General features: G+C 34.6%; 1 protein-coding gene across 1 annotated transcript; it reads left to right on the top strand.

Moving 5' to 3' along the window:
* Positions 1-4,976: 4,976 nt before the first annotated feature.
* LOC125812408 (3-dehydrosphinganine reductase TSC10A-like) lies at positions 4,977-16,341 on the top strand. The gene is made up of 5 exons (XM_049491905.1): positions 4,977-5,050; positions 6,510-6,588; positions 7,547-8,123; positions 14,728-14,875; positions 15,837-16,341. The coding sequence occupies exons 3-5, from the start codon at positions 7,587-7,589 to the stop codon at positions 16,127-16,129; spliced, it is 978 nt and encodes a 325-aa protein (XP_049347862.1). The 5' UTR covers positions 4,977-5,050; positions 6,510-6,588; positions 7,547-7,586; the 3' UTR covers positions 16,130-16,341.
* The last annotated feature ends 2,045 nt before the right edge of the window (positions 16,342-18,386 follow it).

Below are 18,386 nucleotides of genomic sequence, written 5' to 3'. Positions count from 1 at the left end.
GAGAGTCACGACTGGAGATGAAGAGGAAGGTAAGATAATGGAGGAGAATATTTGTTTTGATAGTCGGATTTTTGAAATTTATAAGGAAGAAGAAAAAGAGAAGAGAGAATGTTAGGAGAAAGAAGAATTTTTTTTATTTTCATTTACTTTTTTTTTTTAAAAATGGTTTGGATAGGATTATAAAAGTTGAAAAATGAAGTGTTTTTTTGTATTTTATAAAAAATTAGAAAGTTTTGAAAATATTAATTTGATCCCATTTTTACTTAATTACATTTTAAAGTGAATTTGAGGTCAAAGTGTGGTAAAAAACAAAACCAAGACTTATTATTTACTCCCTCTGTCCCTATTTACTTGTCCATATTTCCTTTTTTAGTTGTCCATTTTGACAAATCAAGAAAGGACAACAAATTTTTTCCTATTATACCCTTATTTACACTTCTTGAAAATTGTAAAAGTGTATGTTGTTTCCCTCCAATTTATTTCACTTGAATTCAAATAAGTGGTTGTAATTTTGAAGTGAAAAGTTGTCATAAGGGTAAAATTGTAACTTCACTGTGCTAATCATTGTTGCCTTAATCTGTGTGCTATTTCTAAAGTGGACAACTAAAAAGGGACGGAGGGAGTAATTTTCTGTCCTCCAATAGCGTACAATACAGTACCAACTGTCACGGACTTAGAGTCTTACTAAAGCTCCGTGCGGCACTTGACAACTTACTCACGAATCTTTCACGATATTGCAAGCTCAAGTAAGCCCTTTAAGACTAGATCGCTAAGAGAATGCTTAAGGAAAGACTTAGAAAGAACAAAGAGAGTTTTGGAAGAAGGCTTTTGTATTGCTTTTGAAGAATGCTTTACAACTTGGATGGTTGGATGGTGCCTTGCAAATGAGGGGCACCTCCTATTTATACTAACTCCTAGGGACTAAAGTACAATTTTAAATTACTTTCTAAGTCCCTAAACTTATTTACACTTTGTCCCTAGCTCTAGAACTCTCTACACACTCTAGGACCTTCCATTGCCTTCTAAGACATTCTAGAAAATTCTAGGGAATTCTCTAGCCTTCTTCAATAATCTAGAAAAAGCTGCTAAGAAGAATAGTTTTCTTTTCTCTTGCGACCTTCCACGCCAAGGAGGGTTGAAGGGATCGATCCCAATAGCCTTTCACGAGGTGCGTAGCATTCTTTATAGCTGTTACGAAAGCTCCCGAAGAGAAAGAGGTCTTTGCTGCTTGACTGCGTGAACCAGGTCCAGGTCTTGCTTTTGGCATTCCCGCTGTTGACGTCCCATCGAGTTAGCTAGTTAAGGGTGAAAGGGATTTAGGAATGAATAGCAGGCAAAGTCCTTGCTAGGAATTTCAGGTAACTTTCTGTATTCCTTAAGGTTACATGTGAAGCTTACTTCCTGCGGTAGCCCCTTGGACCTTAGCCTCTTAAGGGTTGGGTTCTAGTGGCAGACATCGAAAAGGGGGCGAAAAGAGTCTATTTACCTTTACAATATTTCGGAATGTATCATGGCTCTATCTATTCATTAAGGGTTCTAGAGTTTTCCGGAAACCTCTCCACAACTCTAGACCCTTCCGCCCCTATTCGGTCGCCAAATTTAACTGTGATGTGGCGGGATGTGACACAACGACCCCTATGATCATCTTCTTCACGCAACCAGGACCGAGAAATCAGCGAAAAGATGCACCAGTCCAGCAAATCCGGAATCAAACGGTGATTCTAGTACACTGTACGCGTCTTCTTCCTCTCCTCGCCTCAACAGTACAGCTGCCAACAGCCCTTGATTTGTCCTTGATCGCGTATGATTGAGCCACGTAGGACACTCGAGTTCATCAAGGACGTCCACCTCTTTCGGATTAGTTGAAGAATTTGCTTTCGTGTGGTGGTGGAATAGTTAATTTCCAGCTCGTTTCTTGTTCCAGTTTGCGGTAACATCTAATTTCAGCCCATGCCTCTTTATTTCTTAATGTGTGGACTACTCGATTCTTGACTGACTAAGCGTTCAAATGTTGTGATTTTAGGCGTACACCGATTGAATGTTGGCTATGAATCAGTAGATGGTCTGTTCATTCGCGAATTTATTTGTTTCCTTTTCAGTCTTTGGCGTTTGAGATTTGATGATCCCATTTGATGTTGAGTTGGTTTCTCCCGTCTTATTTCATTGTTAATCTCGTCTTGCTTACAGTGAAGTTGCGATTCAGTCTTGGTGTCAAATTAATTTCGTGTTCTGTATTTAGCATCTTTGCTCCTCTGTTTGAATTCGTTTCTTGCTGTTTTGCTTCTCATATACTTGCTTTGATGTCGCTGATTTCGTATTTCTTGTTTTCGCTGTCTCTTAGCATCAATGGTCTCATTCATTTTGCTACGTTAATGGCATTTTTCTTTTCAAAAATAGGGGCAGAATCTTAAACCAGTTAGTATGAAGGTTGTTTGATGTTTTATCTATTGTTTGTTGATGTAGTCACTGATTTTCTCCATTTTCAAATTCCAGAATTGTCTTGCTGTCCAGCATGCTTTGTTTGAATCGAGTTTATGTCCCCATTTTGTCTAAATTTTAGTCGAAAGTGCTCACCATTTGTAGTTGAGTTTATCAAATGTGAGGTTTTGATTTTTCTTTCAGTGTAGTATTTGTTTCTTGCCTTAGTTGGTCGTTGAATTCATTAGGAAGATTGTTAAATAGCATGTTCTTTACCTCTTAATGGTTTCATCATTGCCTCCCCAATTTATTTGGAATGTGATCCCCCTATCAGAGACTAATGTTGTTTGTTGTTTTAAAGGTATAAGGTGATAGTTTCTTATGAATGTGGTGATTGATTGTTCACATTGTATTACTAGTTTCCTTGTTTTAAAATTAGTTGATTTTTTTTTAGTTAAAGATTGTTGTTTAGAATCAGATTTTGTTGAAGCCTTTAGTTTGTTGATTCATGTCTAAATCAGTAGATTCTCTTCCGTTTGTGTGCTATAGGATAATTCCTCCAATCTTTAGTATGCGAATTGTGCTAAAAGCTTGATGTATTGTTTTGTTATCTTTTGTTGCCATTTTTATTTAAGGGATAGAAATGTTAGGCTTTTAAAATAATTTATCATGAATGGTGTCCCTTTATCCCTTTACTATTAAGTGGCAGTAACTTCATTATTTTTTGTTTTGTTTAATTTGATTGATCTGCTGCATCAACTCACCCACATTTGGAACACATAAGCGACCATGGTAACGAAGTACACCATCTTCCCCTTGGGAGAAAACCTCAACTTTTTGCTGATGAACTACACCTTTCAACTGAAGTAATATAGGATCACTATCCTGCTTTTCCTTAACCTCCACTACCAATGTGGATTCTGATCCATTCTAAACTATCACACCACCATCTAATGTGTCCGTAAGGCAAACTCCTAAGCAAGCAAGCTGGTGAACATCTCTGGCTAACTCTTTCTTTCCTTCCTCAACATGTGCTACACTACCCATAGATAGTCTGCTGAGAGCATCGGCCACTACATTGGCCTTACCTGGATGGTAAAGCATAGCTCCTTTGACGAAGATTCAATTCTTTCTGGGTGAACACATACCGGAGGCCTTATGATCTGACACAAACAGAATATAACTAAATAACCACCCATTTAACATATTACTCAGTCAACCTCTTCTTTTTTCTTGATCCCATAGCAGTACTCAAAAGGAATTTCGCCATCAGGTTGAATACGCAGCATTTTTGCTTCAGAATCGAACTGCAAAAGAAGCAAATTATTCAGTTTTAAAATACAAAGAACACACTCCATAGATAACTCATACAATTATTTTCTCACTCATGTTTTCTGTAATGACTTTGTAAACTGGGTCGTTCAAGTATGTGAATGAATTGCTAGAGTTGAAAATGGCTCTGAAATCAAAATCAGTGATCTTGCTTCCTACTGTTATTCCTGTCAGGCTGATGTTATAAGTTGGGCTGCATTCAGAGAGAGAGAACTAGTAAATACATATTTAGTTGAATTCTCACTTCCCTTAACGTTAAAACCAGAAAATCAAAGTGACAACTTACTATGGTTGATCAAGATTGAGTAGTGTTTCTCCTTGGCCTGGACTTCCTTTATCTCCAAACACTATTCTTCCAATACCATCAGGTCCAAAGCACATAGAGAAAGAATTTGCAGCAAGACCTTTACTTGCTAACATGCTTTGGGCAGATATATTTTCAATACCAAGTCCAAATAGACCATTAGGAGCTGCACCAGTTAAAAATGCACCTGTTTGTCTTATCCCACACCTGGAATGAAAGAAATAGAATAAAATTTATGGTGGATGAAGAAATGCATCAGAAGATCCAAATTACACTGCTTTACCAATTTTGGTATATGGAACCAGCTATAAACACTATAATTTGAGTAGTTAAAAATTCCAACTCTGCTCTAACTAGAATGTGGCTGCATTTCTCAATGATCCCGATTATGGCAACATAGATTGTATTAAAGTGTGCTTTTATGTATAGTTTTGACTTTTGATCATATACTATTGTCTTGCTTGGCCTTGTTACTTATACTTCATGACATGTGATGAATGATTTACTTTTTCTGTAGTATTTGTCTTCTCTACCTACATGTGGTGCATCTGCGATGCTAATGAGTGTACATTTACCTATTCTCTTCTTCGGTGTTAGACGTGTCTCCTATTTTTTTGATTACTTTGCCGACTTTCTTTGTTCTTCCAATGCTCAAGCTCTCTGGTTTCTCATACTCCATAGTCCTACGTTATCAGAGTTGAGCTTTTCGTAGGTTCATGAATGGAAAGCTATATTGTTGTTTGTTTAAAATTCTTACCTCCTTTCCCCACCCACTCATTCCTTGTAAGACAAAAGGATACATAGCTTTCTTGAAATGAAAAAGGAACACATTGTTTGGTGGTTGTGTTAAAACTTACCTTCTAACAATCAACCAATAGAAACCGATGAATCAGGAATCACCTTTTTCTTGTTTTTCATCCAGAGGCATTTACTACAAATGTTGTTGCAGCTGCACCTATACTATACTGTAAAGGCGCACTAAATGCATCTAAAACGGTATGTAGTAGAAACTGTATATTTTGCCTCACTTATGGTGAAGGAACCTTTTGTCATCTCTAGAACTACCAACTCTCAACTTTCACATGCTATTGTAGTTCTGTACACTGCATACTGTTTGTTTACCCTATATTGACTTAAGCAATGATGTGATACAACAAGAAGAAAAGTCGTTGCAATTGGTTACTATTGAGCCAAAAAAATGCTATCTTATTGGTCTCCTTCACACGTTTAAGCCGATGCTTTTGTATTTTTATGATTTATTAGAGAAAAGGATGCATCTCCATTTATATTTAGGAATGAATCCAGACTTTCATGAATTTTTACTATTTTGTGAATCCGAGAAGCATTTTAGAAGTATATATTAGTAACCTGATGTCATGGGCAGCAAACTTGACTACTTTTGAAGTCCTGTCTTCTTATAAAAATACTAGATACCACTTTTCAGGCTCATGCAGTATTAAAAAATGCTGGTCAAGCTAATGTAGCAAGCCAACAACGATAATTTCTTCTGAAAGTTTTGATTGGAAGCTCAATTTTTGAACTTTAGTTCAAAGCAGGGTGCATCTCCTCACACCTGGCGTTCATTCGTTCTCTTTCATTTTTTCATTGTCACCCAATTTTAGTCTCTATTACTTCTTCTTATGTTTCTTCCGCTCTTTTCATTCTCTCCCTCTCTACTAGACCATGTATTTAATAATCTCAAATTGCATCAGGTTTTGTTTTCTTGGTTTGATTTTCACCGTCATGCACAGTTCTTTGTTAAAACAAACATATCTACAAAAATTCAACATAAAATGACAATGAATAATATAGGCTCTAAGTATGAATTTATATTCGTTATGTCGCCTGAAAATTGAGATGGAATCCTTCTGAAAGAACTATCTAGGTCTATAGGCAAGTTAATGATTGCCACATTCTTTTTAGAAAAAATCTTTGCGACTAAAAAATCAAAAGTTATCTTCAGTTGTTTCGGCTTATTCTTTAGAATGTCCTTTTAAAGGCATCATCTGGTCCATTGATCTGAGTTTAAGGGCAGCAACTTCAAGTTCTTTCAATTGGCTATAGTAGTTCTAGAAGAACTAAAGATTGTTCCTAAAGTAATCAATAAAATGGACAAATCTAAATTTTGATTATAACTTTGAAATTGAAGTGTGATCTTTTGCTCATCCAAGTTGGTAGGAGAAATCTTTTCATCGTTTCCTAATTGATGCTTCATGTATTAAAACAATAGTGTCGGTACCTTAATATATCTTTAGATTTGATTTTTTCTTGATAGGTAACTATTTTCCTCATAAGACATGAGGCAAATGTGGATGCGGAGGACAAAAAGAATGCTAGATAGTTGAACAAATTTTACATAAGCCCAAAATTAATTGATGTTGATAACACAGTGTGTGGGTGTGCTGTGGTGTCATTACACACTTGATATATTCAACTCCTACTTTGTAAATTGCAGATACAAAGTGTCCTGGAATTTGTGGAGTTAGCTGCTCCAGATGCTTCTTTGGTTCCTTGTTTTTCTAATACACAAATAGGTTGGTTGATTTCTATTATTTTTCTTTATGGGAGAAGAGTTAAGTAACTCTTTAACTTTCAAATTAATCTCCTAAGTCAGCTTCTTTTAACATTCTTGAATGATTATTGGTAAAGGTCATTCTTGCTTACTTTATAGCTTACTAAAATTTCTTTGTTGCATCTTTATATTCTCCTTATATTTTATCAAATTAAATAGCATAAACAAACAATAATGTCGACCACGCGCCCGTGCCTTGCACGGGCACACCACATCTAGTACATATATATATATATCCCAACAAAGTTTAAAGATTATGAAAAGAATAATATCTAAAGATCTTTCCCTTCTACCACCGAGGGAATTTGTGAAAAAAAGAAATTGTTCAATTTTCATCTTTATGTTAGACAATTTTTTTATACCTTTAATATATTTCAACAATATTATATTATTATTATTATTTTATATAATGTATGTAAATATTTCATTAAAAGATCTTCTATATCTTTTAAATTTTATTTTTTAATTAGTTTTTTTTTAAATAATTTGTTATTTTTTTATTTTTTTTGGAATAGTGATACTTTAATCTTTAGTTTTTAATTAATATTAATAGTTTATTATTTAATTTTTGTCAGGGTGGAATACTTTATCCATGTGGAATGCCATGTGTCAATGTTTTTTCAAATAAAAGATGGAGATATGTGTTTCTCAAACTAATAAGTGATATTTAGGTATGAACTCACATTCTCAATGGTTTAGTTATGGAACTAAAAAAAATAAATAGTTTAAGTGTATTTTTTACACTCATCTCAAATAAAAATTTAATAGTTAAAACTTTAATTATTCAAAGTCCTAAATCAAAATTTAATATTTAAAAAAATTGCAATGGTGAAATCCCAAATCGTTGATCTGAATTCATTGAAATCAGATTTGAAATTCCAAAGCTCATATCCCGAATCGCGCTGATCTTCGTATTGCAGGTCCAAAGGCAACCTAAGATTTTTCTGCAACTATTCGTCTATGGCGGACTTGACTATTGCTTTTTTCTCTCTCCTCCTCCCTTTCTTCTCTCTATCCCTCCTAGTTTTCCTCGCCTTCATCGTCCGACCACGCCCCGTCAAAGTTCCAATTAAAAATCGTCATGTCTTCATCACTGGCGGCTCAAGCGGTATTGGCTTAGCTCTAGCTCAACAGGCTGCTTCAGAAGGTGCAAAAGTTTCAATACTTGCTCGTAACATTGGTAGACTCGAAGATGCGAAGGAGTCAATTCGGCTTTCTACTGGCCGTGACGTGGCCATTTTCAGCGCTGATGTGAGAGACTACGAGGCTGTCAAGAAGGCTGTAGAAGAGGCAGGACCAATCGATGTGTTGGTGTGCAATCAGGGAGTTTTTGTACCTCAAGAATTGGAGACTCAAGATATTGAGGAGATCAAGTTTATGATTGATGTCAACTTGACCGGGACTTTTCATTTGATTAAAGCTGCTTTGCCTGGAATGAAGAATAGGGCTGACCGTGGACCTGGGTCCATCGCTATCATATCTTCACAAGCTGGCCAGGTATGTTCTACCTTCGGTTCAAGTATCAATTTGAATGGTCTTCTGTTCCACTCAGAATTAATTCCGTCGGATAACTAGTTCACCATATAGAGATGAGAAAGGAACAAATTAGAGCAGAGAAAAAAATGGTTGGCAAGGCAGTAAGCGGTTTTTTAAGTATAGGTACTTTGATCTCCAGTATGATGCTAATTGTGAGAGTTCATGTTTTTAGTATACCCAAGTATGAGTTCTGAGTTGGACTAGAAATAGTTGAGCTCCTAATGGTGGCCTATACTCCAATCTAAGTTTAGCCCAAAATGCAAAAAAATATTTTGCTGACAAATTGTTGTATTCTGTATGAGCATCATAGTCCACGGTAAAAAAGAAACAGAAATGGTTGAAGATAAGCAAACATAATAGTGGGCTTAAATGAACACTGAACCTCATTGCATACTGTTACATACAAGTCTATTTAACATTGAAAATAACTTATCTTCAATTTTATGTAATTTTGCGCTAGATTTAGACATTTATATGCATCTTGTGTTTAAATATTATCATACAACTTGATGGAATACAAGATTTTGCATTTCTTTTTTAGTATGGCATCTGAATGTATCTTGCCGTATGTGTTTTAATTTAGGCTTATATAAAAATATGAAAATAAAATTGAAATGTAATGTTTGATTTATATTGTTCCCCTGGTGTCTATACCGTACTTGACAAATAGTCTCCTACTTTTGATGTCATCTTGATTTTTGATTAACTACATGCATCATAAACCAAGAAAGGAGAATGAAGAAAGCCTTAGAGGGTGTTTGGATTGTCTTAAAAGCTTGACCAGGTTTTTAGCTCTTTTTAGTTTTATAGACAGACTATGCTATATGGTGCAAAGTGTTGGCCAATCAAGAAGTCCAATGCCCGGAAGATGAGAGTAACAGAGGTGAGGATGCTAGGATGGTGTGGGCATACCAAGAGAGATAAGATTAGGAATGAAGATACTTGCGCCAAGGTGGGAGTGGCCCCCATGGAAGATAAGATGCAGTAAGTGAGGTTGAGATGGTTCGGGCATGTGAAGAGGAGATGTGTGGATGCCCCGGTAAGGAGGTGTGAGATTTTGGCCGTAGAGAGCTTTAGGAGGGGTAGAGGTAGGCCCAAAAAAATTGGGGCGAGGGATTACACTGGGTTTATTGTTGCAATCTCAAAATGTGTGCTGCCATCAGCAGTTGTAGATTCTTTAGGCGCATCTACTTCATAAAAAAAAAGATTCTGTAGGCACATCCCATGAATCATTTGTTGTTTGTTCTTCCTCAACAAGGTCAATATATTTAATCTGAAGGAAACATGTCAACTTCGAATTTGCTACTGTTGAAGCACTCAGCACACAAATCAAAATCTTCATGTGTTTGACTATGACACCTCACTCTTGAGCAACCAGCTAAACAAGAGTTGCAATGGTACCCTAAAGCTGATTTCTTCAGATTTACCAGTAATTATGCCACTTATTTTCCATATTTCGCCAAATCATTTGAATCTCTGTTGTGTTGGTCTGGATATATCCTAAATAACCAGAAATACACTCACAACTTCATGACACCATAAACCTCTGGTATAGCAGGAGATCATCACTTTCCAGGAAACAATAATTTTGTCAGGTGTTGTCCCAAACATGTGACTGCATAGTGCATCTATTTATTTTCACAGTAACCACCAAGCAGTGAATTACTAGAGGTGCTAGTAAGCACATTTTGACCAGGGTCAAATGGAAAATGAAACAAAACACCTTGAGTAATCATGTCCCTACCTATCACACAATTCTTACATCCGCCACTGCTTTCAAGCATTTGATTGAATGCGGTAAGCAATTTTAGTTCTCTCAACTTGATGCATGTTTATAGGGATGTTAAAGTGAACAGTACTCAAATTAAACTCTCTAATCGATGAAGAATAATAGAATCAAGTTCTACCTCAAATTAAACTCTCTGATCAGATTTTTCATTGTCCCTAGTTTTCGGCGACCGGACGGCTTTGTGGTTATTGCGAATGTGGAGAGCATCGACAAACTTTTTTTAGTTCCATGTTCTTATGGAATTCATAGTGTGTTGCTGGTTCGATATATCTGCTATAAATCCTTGGGTCATTCTTTCAAACATCTCACAATCGTTCATTTTTTAACTAGTTCTCTAATTTTATTTAGTCCAGTGATTTCGCTGGCAGAGACCGATCCAGGTTGAGATTTTTTCTCAGTCTGCAGAATAATTTCAGTGCCGCTCTTGGGGAGAAAGAGCTTCTCTTTGTTTGTTCTGCAGGTGAAGGCCATTAATAGCCTCCTTCAGTTCACTTATCATTTTAAATAATTTGACAGTCGTTGTTCCATCTGGTCTTTTCGATTCATTAATTCCTTCTGACTAGCAGCCATAGCAGCAAGTCGTGCAGCCAAATCTACCCGATTTTCCATCATCTTAGGATCTCAGCTTGAGCTCCCAGTTGATGTGTTCTTCTCCATGAACACAGCCCCAAGAGATCAATGTTTTGAGACCATTTGATACCTAATTGTTGGTATCGAAGAACAGAGGAGAGAGAAGAAAGGAATGTAACACAAGTCTCTTTTGTTAGCTCAAATGTACTCCCCTTTTGCTCATCTTCTTGATGCTTTTAATGAAACTTCTTACTTCATCAAAAAAGAAGAGAAAAATGAGAGAAAAGGGCATACATGAGGAGAAGTTTAGGAAGGAAATTAGCAATTTGTATTATCATTTATCATGATGCAATACAAGTGTTTGATTGAGCTTTTATACTACCAGCTATGCTCACATGAAGTGTGCTGAAAATGAAATAAAAGAAAATGGGAAATTAAACTAGGATAAGAAAATGCCAACTTAACAAACTTTCCCACCAAAATTAGCTCTCACACACTTCAGGTAATTTCTAGCTTAGATACTAAGTTCCGTATTAGTCAGTTTCCCATATTGGTGGAAGTATTTGGGAGAATTATATTTTTGTAAGGTAACCAAAAACTAAAAGAGGATTTCTTCAAACATTTTCTGTTGTAATGAAACAAATAGTAAAGTAATCTAGCATTGCCGCCAAGTGGGTAGACCGGTGGACTTAAGGACATTAGGGGCTAATGTATTCTTGTGTGTAGTTTGCACTAAATCAAGAGCATGTTTGGCGGTAATTTATGAACATGCTTGATTGCATTATACTCTTTTGGTTAACTTGAATACATCTCTTCAACCACTTCTGCTATCTGCCATGTAAGAATTTAGGTTGAGGTTAGCTTTTTGTCAAAGAAAAATGCTTAGACCATCTCCAACCCACCTCTATTTTACTCTCCATTCTCTATATTTGGAGAGTAAAATAGAGAATGGGCACTCCAACCCACCTCCAAATCACCCTCTATTCTTCAAATTTAGAGAGGTGAATAGTAGTTCTCCAAATTTGGAGAACTACTATTCACACTCTCTATTTCACTTTTTCATTATTTTATTATTATTTTTTATTTACTTTCTAATTAACATATTATTTTACATATAATTCCATTAATTAAATATCTAATATTCATAATTCTTTTTTAAATGTAATATAATATTTTAAAAAATATTATTTAATATATACTATTTTAGTTTCAAATTAATAGTATTTTATTTATTTTTCTAATTTTCGTGAATAGTAAAATTTTATTTTATTATTAATTTTAATTATAAAGAATATGCAAAATAAAAATGGCAAGATGAAAAAAATTAATTTAAAAATACAATACATGATATGATAATTTAAATACAAGATAACAATACAATACAATACATAACATAATAATTTAAATACAAGATAACAATACAATATATAACACAATAATTTAAATACAAGATAACAATACAATATAATACATAACATAATAATTTAAATAAAAAGATAAAATACAATACATAATTGATCACAACAATAATTTAAAAATGTAATCTTCATATTCACCATTAGATGGATTTCATCTTATTATAAACGGTTGGATGAGATTCTCATCAGTACATTTAATATTTTTTAGATAAAACATTACATATTATATAATGAACACCATTTACTGCACATTCATTTCATTTCAAAACATATTCAAGTAATTTGGTTTGTCCTTTGAAAACGAATTTCAATCTTGGAGATTGTTCTAATAATAATGATGAAGATTTTTCTTCTTCGTCATCATCTTCGTTAGATTTGAAATTTTTTCCTAGTACAAAACATCATGATAACTTAATAAATCAGCTACGTATGAACAACTACATGTTCCAACAAGTTCTACAAAATCATACTAATGAAGTTTTCATAGGTGGCTCCATTCCAGGTCATGTGGTAATCAATCGTGATCATGAGGCGGCTGATGATAATTTATTTCGTGATTATTTTTCAGCCACACCACGCTTTAATGATGCAATATTTCGCCATCGTTATCGAATGTCCCGCAATTTGTTTCTTCGTATTGTTGATGCAATTAAAGATCACGATACGTACTTCGAACAACGCATTGATGCGCTGGGTAGATTTGGATTATCTACTTTGCAAAAAATTACCGTTGTGTTTAGAATGTTGACACTAAAGATCACGACACGCACTACATGATATAATGACTACATGTATTATATTGCACAACATGATAATTGAGGATGAACGTGATCGTAATGCACTAATTCAAGATGCCGTAGAGGCTCCAACTCCAACTATAGAAATGGTGGTAGATGAAAATCTCCGGTTTGAACAATTTTTAGCTAGACATAAAAAAATTAAGGACAAAAAATGCTCATTTTGAACTCCGTAATGCATTAATATAGCATTTATGGGAGCAACATAATAATTTTGAAAATTGAGTGTTTATGTAATTGTATGTCACTTTTATTTGAATTTGTCCCTTAATTTATGTATTATATTATATTTTCTTGCAATTTATGTTATTTAAAATTTTAGAATAAAATATAATTTCATATCACATTAAAAATTATATAAAGTAATTATTTGGGAAAAAAGAAATAAAGGATTTATATTATGAAATATGAAAATAAGAATGAAATAGAAATAATAATATAATATTGAAGAGAGAAAAAAATTCCTTTTTAGATAGTAAAATAGAGAATTGGATTGGAGTTGGTTGTCTGAAAAAATAGAGAACTCTATATTTAGAGAGTAAAATAGAGGATTGGGTTGGAGATGCCCTTAGTAACAGCTATAGTAAGCAGGAGAAGGAGTAACTAGTTTTGAGATAAGGACATGAAAGGCTAAACTGCTCCAGAGTATATTTCTGTTGTGAGCTTAACCAGTCTTGTTATTATAATAAAGATTGGCCTCTGGTATGACTATCGCAATACGTTGAAATGAGAGCATTGTTCAGAACCAAAATATGGTTTGAACTTGATAACAATGTAAGTGACGTTGTACTGTGATCACTGTTTATATTTGTTGTTAATTTTCGAAGATCTTACCACAGTTTTCTGGTATAAATAGATTGAGAAACGAAGGTAAAATTAGTGTCATACAGTCTGAGATGATTAAAGAATAACAAAGCATTATAAAGTCTATCTCAATCTCTAAAATTCACCAGATTTAATCAAGATCTGATTTGTGCTATTGGTTCTTAAATCTGGAGTCTGTAACATGTTGGATGGTTTTCTATTTTCTACTTACTTTACCCATTTGCTTACGTCCACCAACGATATTGGAGTTTTCTTTTGTTAAATATCCTATTAATACTTTCAGTTTTAGCATCGTAGGTTCATTTACCATCTAATACTGTAAAATTCTAAACTAGAAGCACCCGGAGTAGCTGAGAGCTATAATACTATTACAAATGTATCTGAACTCGTAACTACTATGGTATCAACATTTGCAGATAAGCACTTCCTATAAACTTTTTCATGCTACAGTTACTAGCAAATGCATTTCAAGTAGTGTCTTTTGAACAGCAAAAGACAATGAAATGCATTTGCTAGTTTCGTCTCTTTATTTAGAATTAGAAAGAAGTAGTTTTGTTATGTACCTGACTCACTTAAAGTTTGGAACTCATTATTCTTTGAGGATGGTAGTTTGAGAAAGTGTGGACAATCTTATGATTTTGCAGTACTCTCGTTAGTACACAATTCATCAAGACATTTTGCATGGATACACTTTCAGCAGCAGCGTTTTTCATCTTCTGTTCTGATTGATATCTAATCTCTATTGCAATTTTATTTTTTATCTCATCTAGGAGTTTTTGGGGAAACAATGAAAATAAGTTAGAGTTGATCATCACAATTGTCCAATTTATTTAATTTCGTTTCCCTCTATGCATTCACATTTACGTGTATTCATCATAAAAAAATTAACTGGAAGACCCACCACGGCAAATGCTTCCTTAAATAGTAGTTAAACTGAAGGATTGGAGCTTGGTCTGTGATGCTCACTTAATAAAGAGATAATGTGTATCGTTCGCCACCACTGAAATGTTTTCTCAAATAGTAGTTTAACCTGAAAGACTGGAAGCAGTCTGTGATAAAATATGGTAGAATCAGGTGAACTTCTTTTCCCATACAATTGCATTAGTGTACTTTATAATGTTTTTTCTTAGCTGATTTGGTTTATTTGGTATTTTGTTTTGTCTTAGGTTGGGATATATGGTTATACAGCTTATTCAGCCAGTAAGTTCGGCCTAAGAGGACTGGCAGAATCACTGCAGCAGGAAGTAATTGGTGAAAATATTCACGTATCACTAATATTTCCTCCGGACACTGAAACTCCTGGATTTGCTGAAGGTTGGACCTGAACAAATCCTACTCTGTTTCTTCTGGTTGTTATCACTACATGTCACAATGCACGAATTAGATGCTATGCTACATGTTGGGGGGGGGGGGGGGGGGGGGGGGGGGGGGGGGCAACAAACACACTGCTTTCTACTTGCATCATGTTTGTCTATGTAAAAAAAAGAAGGTTATCATAAATAAAATCTATGTAAAAAAAATTAAATATGTAATATCACCATACCCAGTTGGAATCCACTAATGCTAAATGCTATGATCTACCTCTGATTCTAAGTTGATATGTTAGTTTTATATCCTTTTCCTTAATATCTTTTTCTTTTTCTTCCTTCAGAGACCACAAAATTGTCTGGATCAAGCAAGTTGATTAGTTCACAATAAAAATGATGATAGAACTGATCTTTTTACCAATTATTGAGAACTGCATGGGATAGCACAAATTGTTTAGCCAATTTGTTCTTTATGTTTCGAGGAACAAAGCCAGAAAATATTTGTTCTTGATTAGCTCATGATGTACTGCACATATTAGCTATCCTTTATAGCAATTCAATAGGTTATGTAAAATCTTGAAATGCCATGAAGATTCTGTAGAACCCGACAGGATGTTAAATGCTGCATTTCAGTGTCTTTAGATCTATTTAGATAATACAGGTCTAGAACAGTTTGAAGCTTAATGTGTATGGTCTCTGCTTCGTTTTACTATTAAAGAATGTGGTCAAGGGGTCGACATGCTTATGCGAGTTATAGAGTTCCTTTGTTATGATATTTAGGCTGTGATGAATGCACATGGAGATATGTATGCACTAATATTGAACCTTGGGAGACATCAACATCATTGTGTGTGTTGTACCCCCAATATTTCATGTGCACAACGTCGAATGTACCCGATAGGTGCTTGAACTTACCTGAATGATAATCAGTTTACATTTGCAATAATTTAAGTTTAATCCTTTTGCAGAGAACAAGAGGAGGCCACAGTTGACTAGTATACTAGCAGCTTCTTCTGGTTCCATGAAAGCTGATGAAGTTGCAAAGAAAGCTTTGAATGGCCTTAAATCAGGAAACTTCATTGTCCCCTGCAACTTTGAGGGATTCTTTCTTTCCCTAGCAACTTCTGGTCTATCTCCTCAGAGATCATTCTTGATGGCATTTATCGAAGTGATAGCTGCTGGAATATTACGTGTTGTTGGTCTATGTTTCCAGTGGAATTGGTATGGTAATATTGACAAATTCCTTGGAGAAAGAAAATAGAGAGCAACTACTAAACAGATTCTAACAAGAATTGATAGTTTGATCGAACAAATGAATTTCGACATGATAGTTATTATAGAAATCGAACTTTTTCATGATGTCTTATGTACCCCTAGGCTGTCCAATTTTCATCTACTTCTGTGCAAGTGAACCAAAAAAACTATGTAGTTTTGGTTCCTCTTTGATTATATACATTACCAAGTGTTTCTGGATACTTTGTCCACTAATTGAGAAGTTTTTCTATCTACTGTGCTTGGAGTTCATAGATTTCTTGGTGAATTGATAAAACATTAGTAGCAAAACTCTTTGATATAAATAAGACATCACTTTAGAACATTCAGAAAAAGTAAAAAAAGAAATTAAAAAGATGGAATAATTAAGAAAAAGTAAAGTCATTGTGCCTGTGACTACTACTTTATAAGCACAAATTCTCACTTCAATAATGTTGAACAAACACATGTATTCCACAATAGCATCTCCAGTGTTGACATCAAACCAAAAAGTATGAGCCAATTCATAGCCTCTAGCAAACCTAAAGAGTCCAGTGCCTCCAACAATAGGCATCTCTCTAACATCTCTCATACAAGGTAAAACAAGTACAAAATGGTAAACAACAACTCTTATTATCTAAACAAGTAAAAGTGAATATCTATTTTTGATACCGTGGACAAAGAAAAATATATAAAAAGTATTTTGTTCCGAGTTGAAGTAAATTGCACTCTTCGCTAGGCGTGCCTGTGGCTTTTGCTACCAATAATAGTGCATGTGTTTCGCTTGATCACAATTTCTATTCTAATGCTAACTCTTGAAAGTTCATGTTCCTGTCATCATTGATGTGTATATATATATATATATATATATATATTAATTTTGAACCCCTAAACATAAACATAAGATTACAGTATTTTAGGGGTTCAAAATAATGGTTCCAAGTGAAAATTCTGGATGAAGAACAATTTTATCTCTTCCACTCCTCAAAGTCTTAGTCCTCTTCTCCCAATTCTCTGAAAAAATGGAAAATGACAGATCTTTGGAGGCGAAGATTGGTTCCAGCTTACTCAAATCAATTAGGGAGACAGACTCGAATATGCGGTCTTCCGTCCATTGCAAGATGTGGTGCTTTTGGAAGGTCTATATGGGGATGAATGTCGATTCTTGAGAGTTACTCGCCAAGTCGCTATCAAGGAGGTTAAATTTCCCCTTTAACTGCTTCTTCTTAGTCATCTTTTTGTTACTTTGATCACTAATGGAAAAGGAAATATGTGGATTATGCTGCTGAAATTTGGATTTGCTAATGGTGGGTGCTTCAAAGGAAAATAATAATGTTGTTCCTTTTTCCTTTAGGTTTATGACTAATTTATACTGGCGACCACAATTGAGTTAAATTGTTGCATAAATATTAAACTAGTTAACTTTGGATTGCGTTGAGAATGATTTGTAAGAGAATGTTTTTATTGACGAAATCAATTTCTAGTATTTGGTTAGTTGAAATGTCTTCTAGAAAGGAAATATTTTTCACTGACTTCCATCACATATGAATAAATATTTTTTTTACCTTTCAAAATGTGGTTTGTTTCAGTTAACAATTGGTTGTTGTTGACAACTTTTAACATCAAATATTCTCTCTCCTCTTATTCTATATTCCACCTTGAACAATCATCATAGGTCACTTACTATTTTACCCAACAAAGTATGGGAAATGATTCAAAAATAATTTCTGAAGATGAAATTTAAAGAAGAAATTTCCTAATGCCAAGTACATTAGTTACTTTTTCCCTGATAAATGACTTTGTGAGTTCTACGTCAAGGATCCTGGCTTCTTGCTTTAAGAAATTTCAGTGGTTGCAACATGAAAAATTGACAATTTTAAGAACTGACTCATGTTTGGGGAGCTTCAAGAAGAACTGGATATTTAATTTTTAAGAATTTATCGCATTCCAATATATTCATGAGCATGGTTCTATTTTTGTCTCAAGTTAGGTAAGGTGTGGTTGAAGGATGTTTTACTGTTTTTTTTTTTTTGCTTCTTAGGGATCCCGTTATTTCTTTTTCGACTTGCTTTGAAATGTTTTTCCTTGAGTCGAGGGTCTACCGGAAACAATCTTTCTACTTCCTAGGTAGGGATAAGGTCCGCGTACATTCTACCCTTTTCGGATTCACCTTTTGGGATTACACTGGGTATGTTGTTGTTGTAGTATTGCTTCACTGCAAGTGAGGCATGATCATTAAATATATTGCTGGAATTTGCTCCCGGGGG

This window comes from Solanum verrucosum, unplaced genomic scaffold, assembly GCF_900185275.1.
Source record: "Solanum verrucosum unplaced genomic scaffold, falcon-dt-bn FXZP01000159.1, whole genome shotgun sequence".
Classification (NCBI taxonomy): domain Eukaryota; kingdom Viridiplantae; phylum Streptophyta; class Magnoliopsida; order Solanales; family Solanaceae; genus Solanum; species Solanum verrucosum.
Note: the sequence above shows the minus strand (reverse complement) of the source record. Positions and strands in the feature narration are given on the sequence as shown.

Excerpts from the sequence above, each read along its gene's own strand:
- LOC125812408 (XM_049491905.1), top strand. The coding sequence starts at position 7,587 with ATGGCGGACTTGACTATTGCTTTTTTCTCTCTCCTCCTCCCTTTCTTC. Across the intron at positions 8,124-14,727 it reads TATCTTCACAAGCTGGCCAG|GTTGGGATATATGGTTATAC; the intron begins GTATGTTCTACC and ends GTTTTGTCTTAG. Across the intron at positions 14,876-15,836 it reads AACTCCTGGATTTGCTGAAG|AGAACAAGAGGAGGCCACAG; the intron begins GTTGGACCTGAA and ends ATCCTTTTGCAG.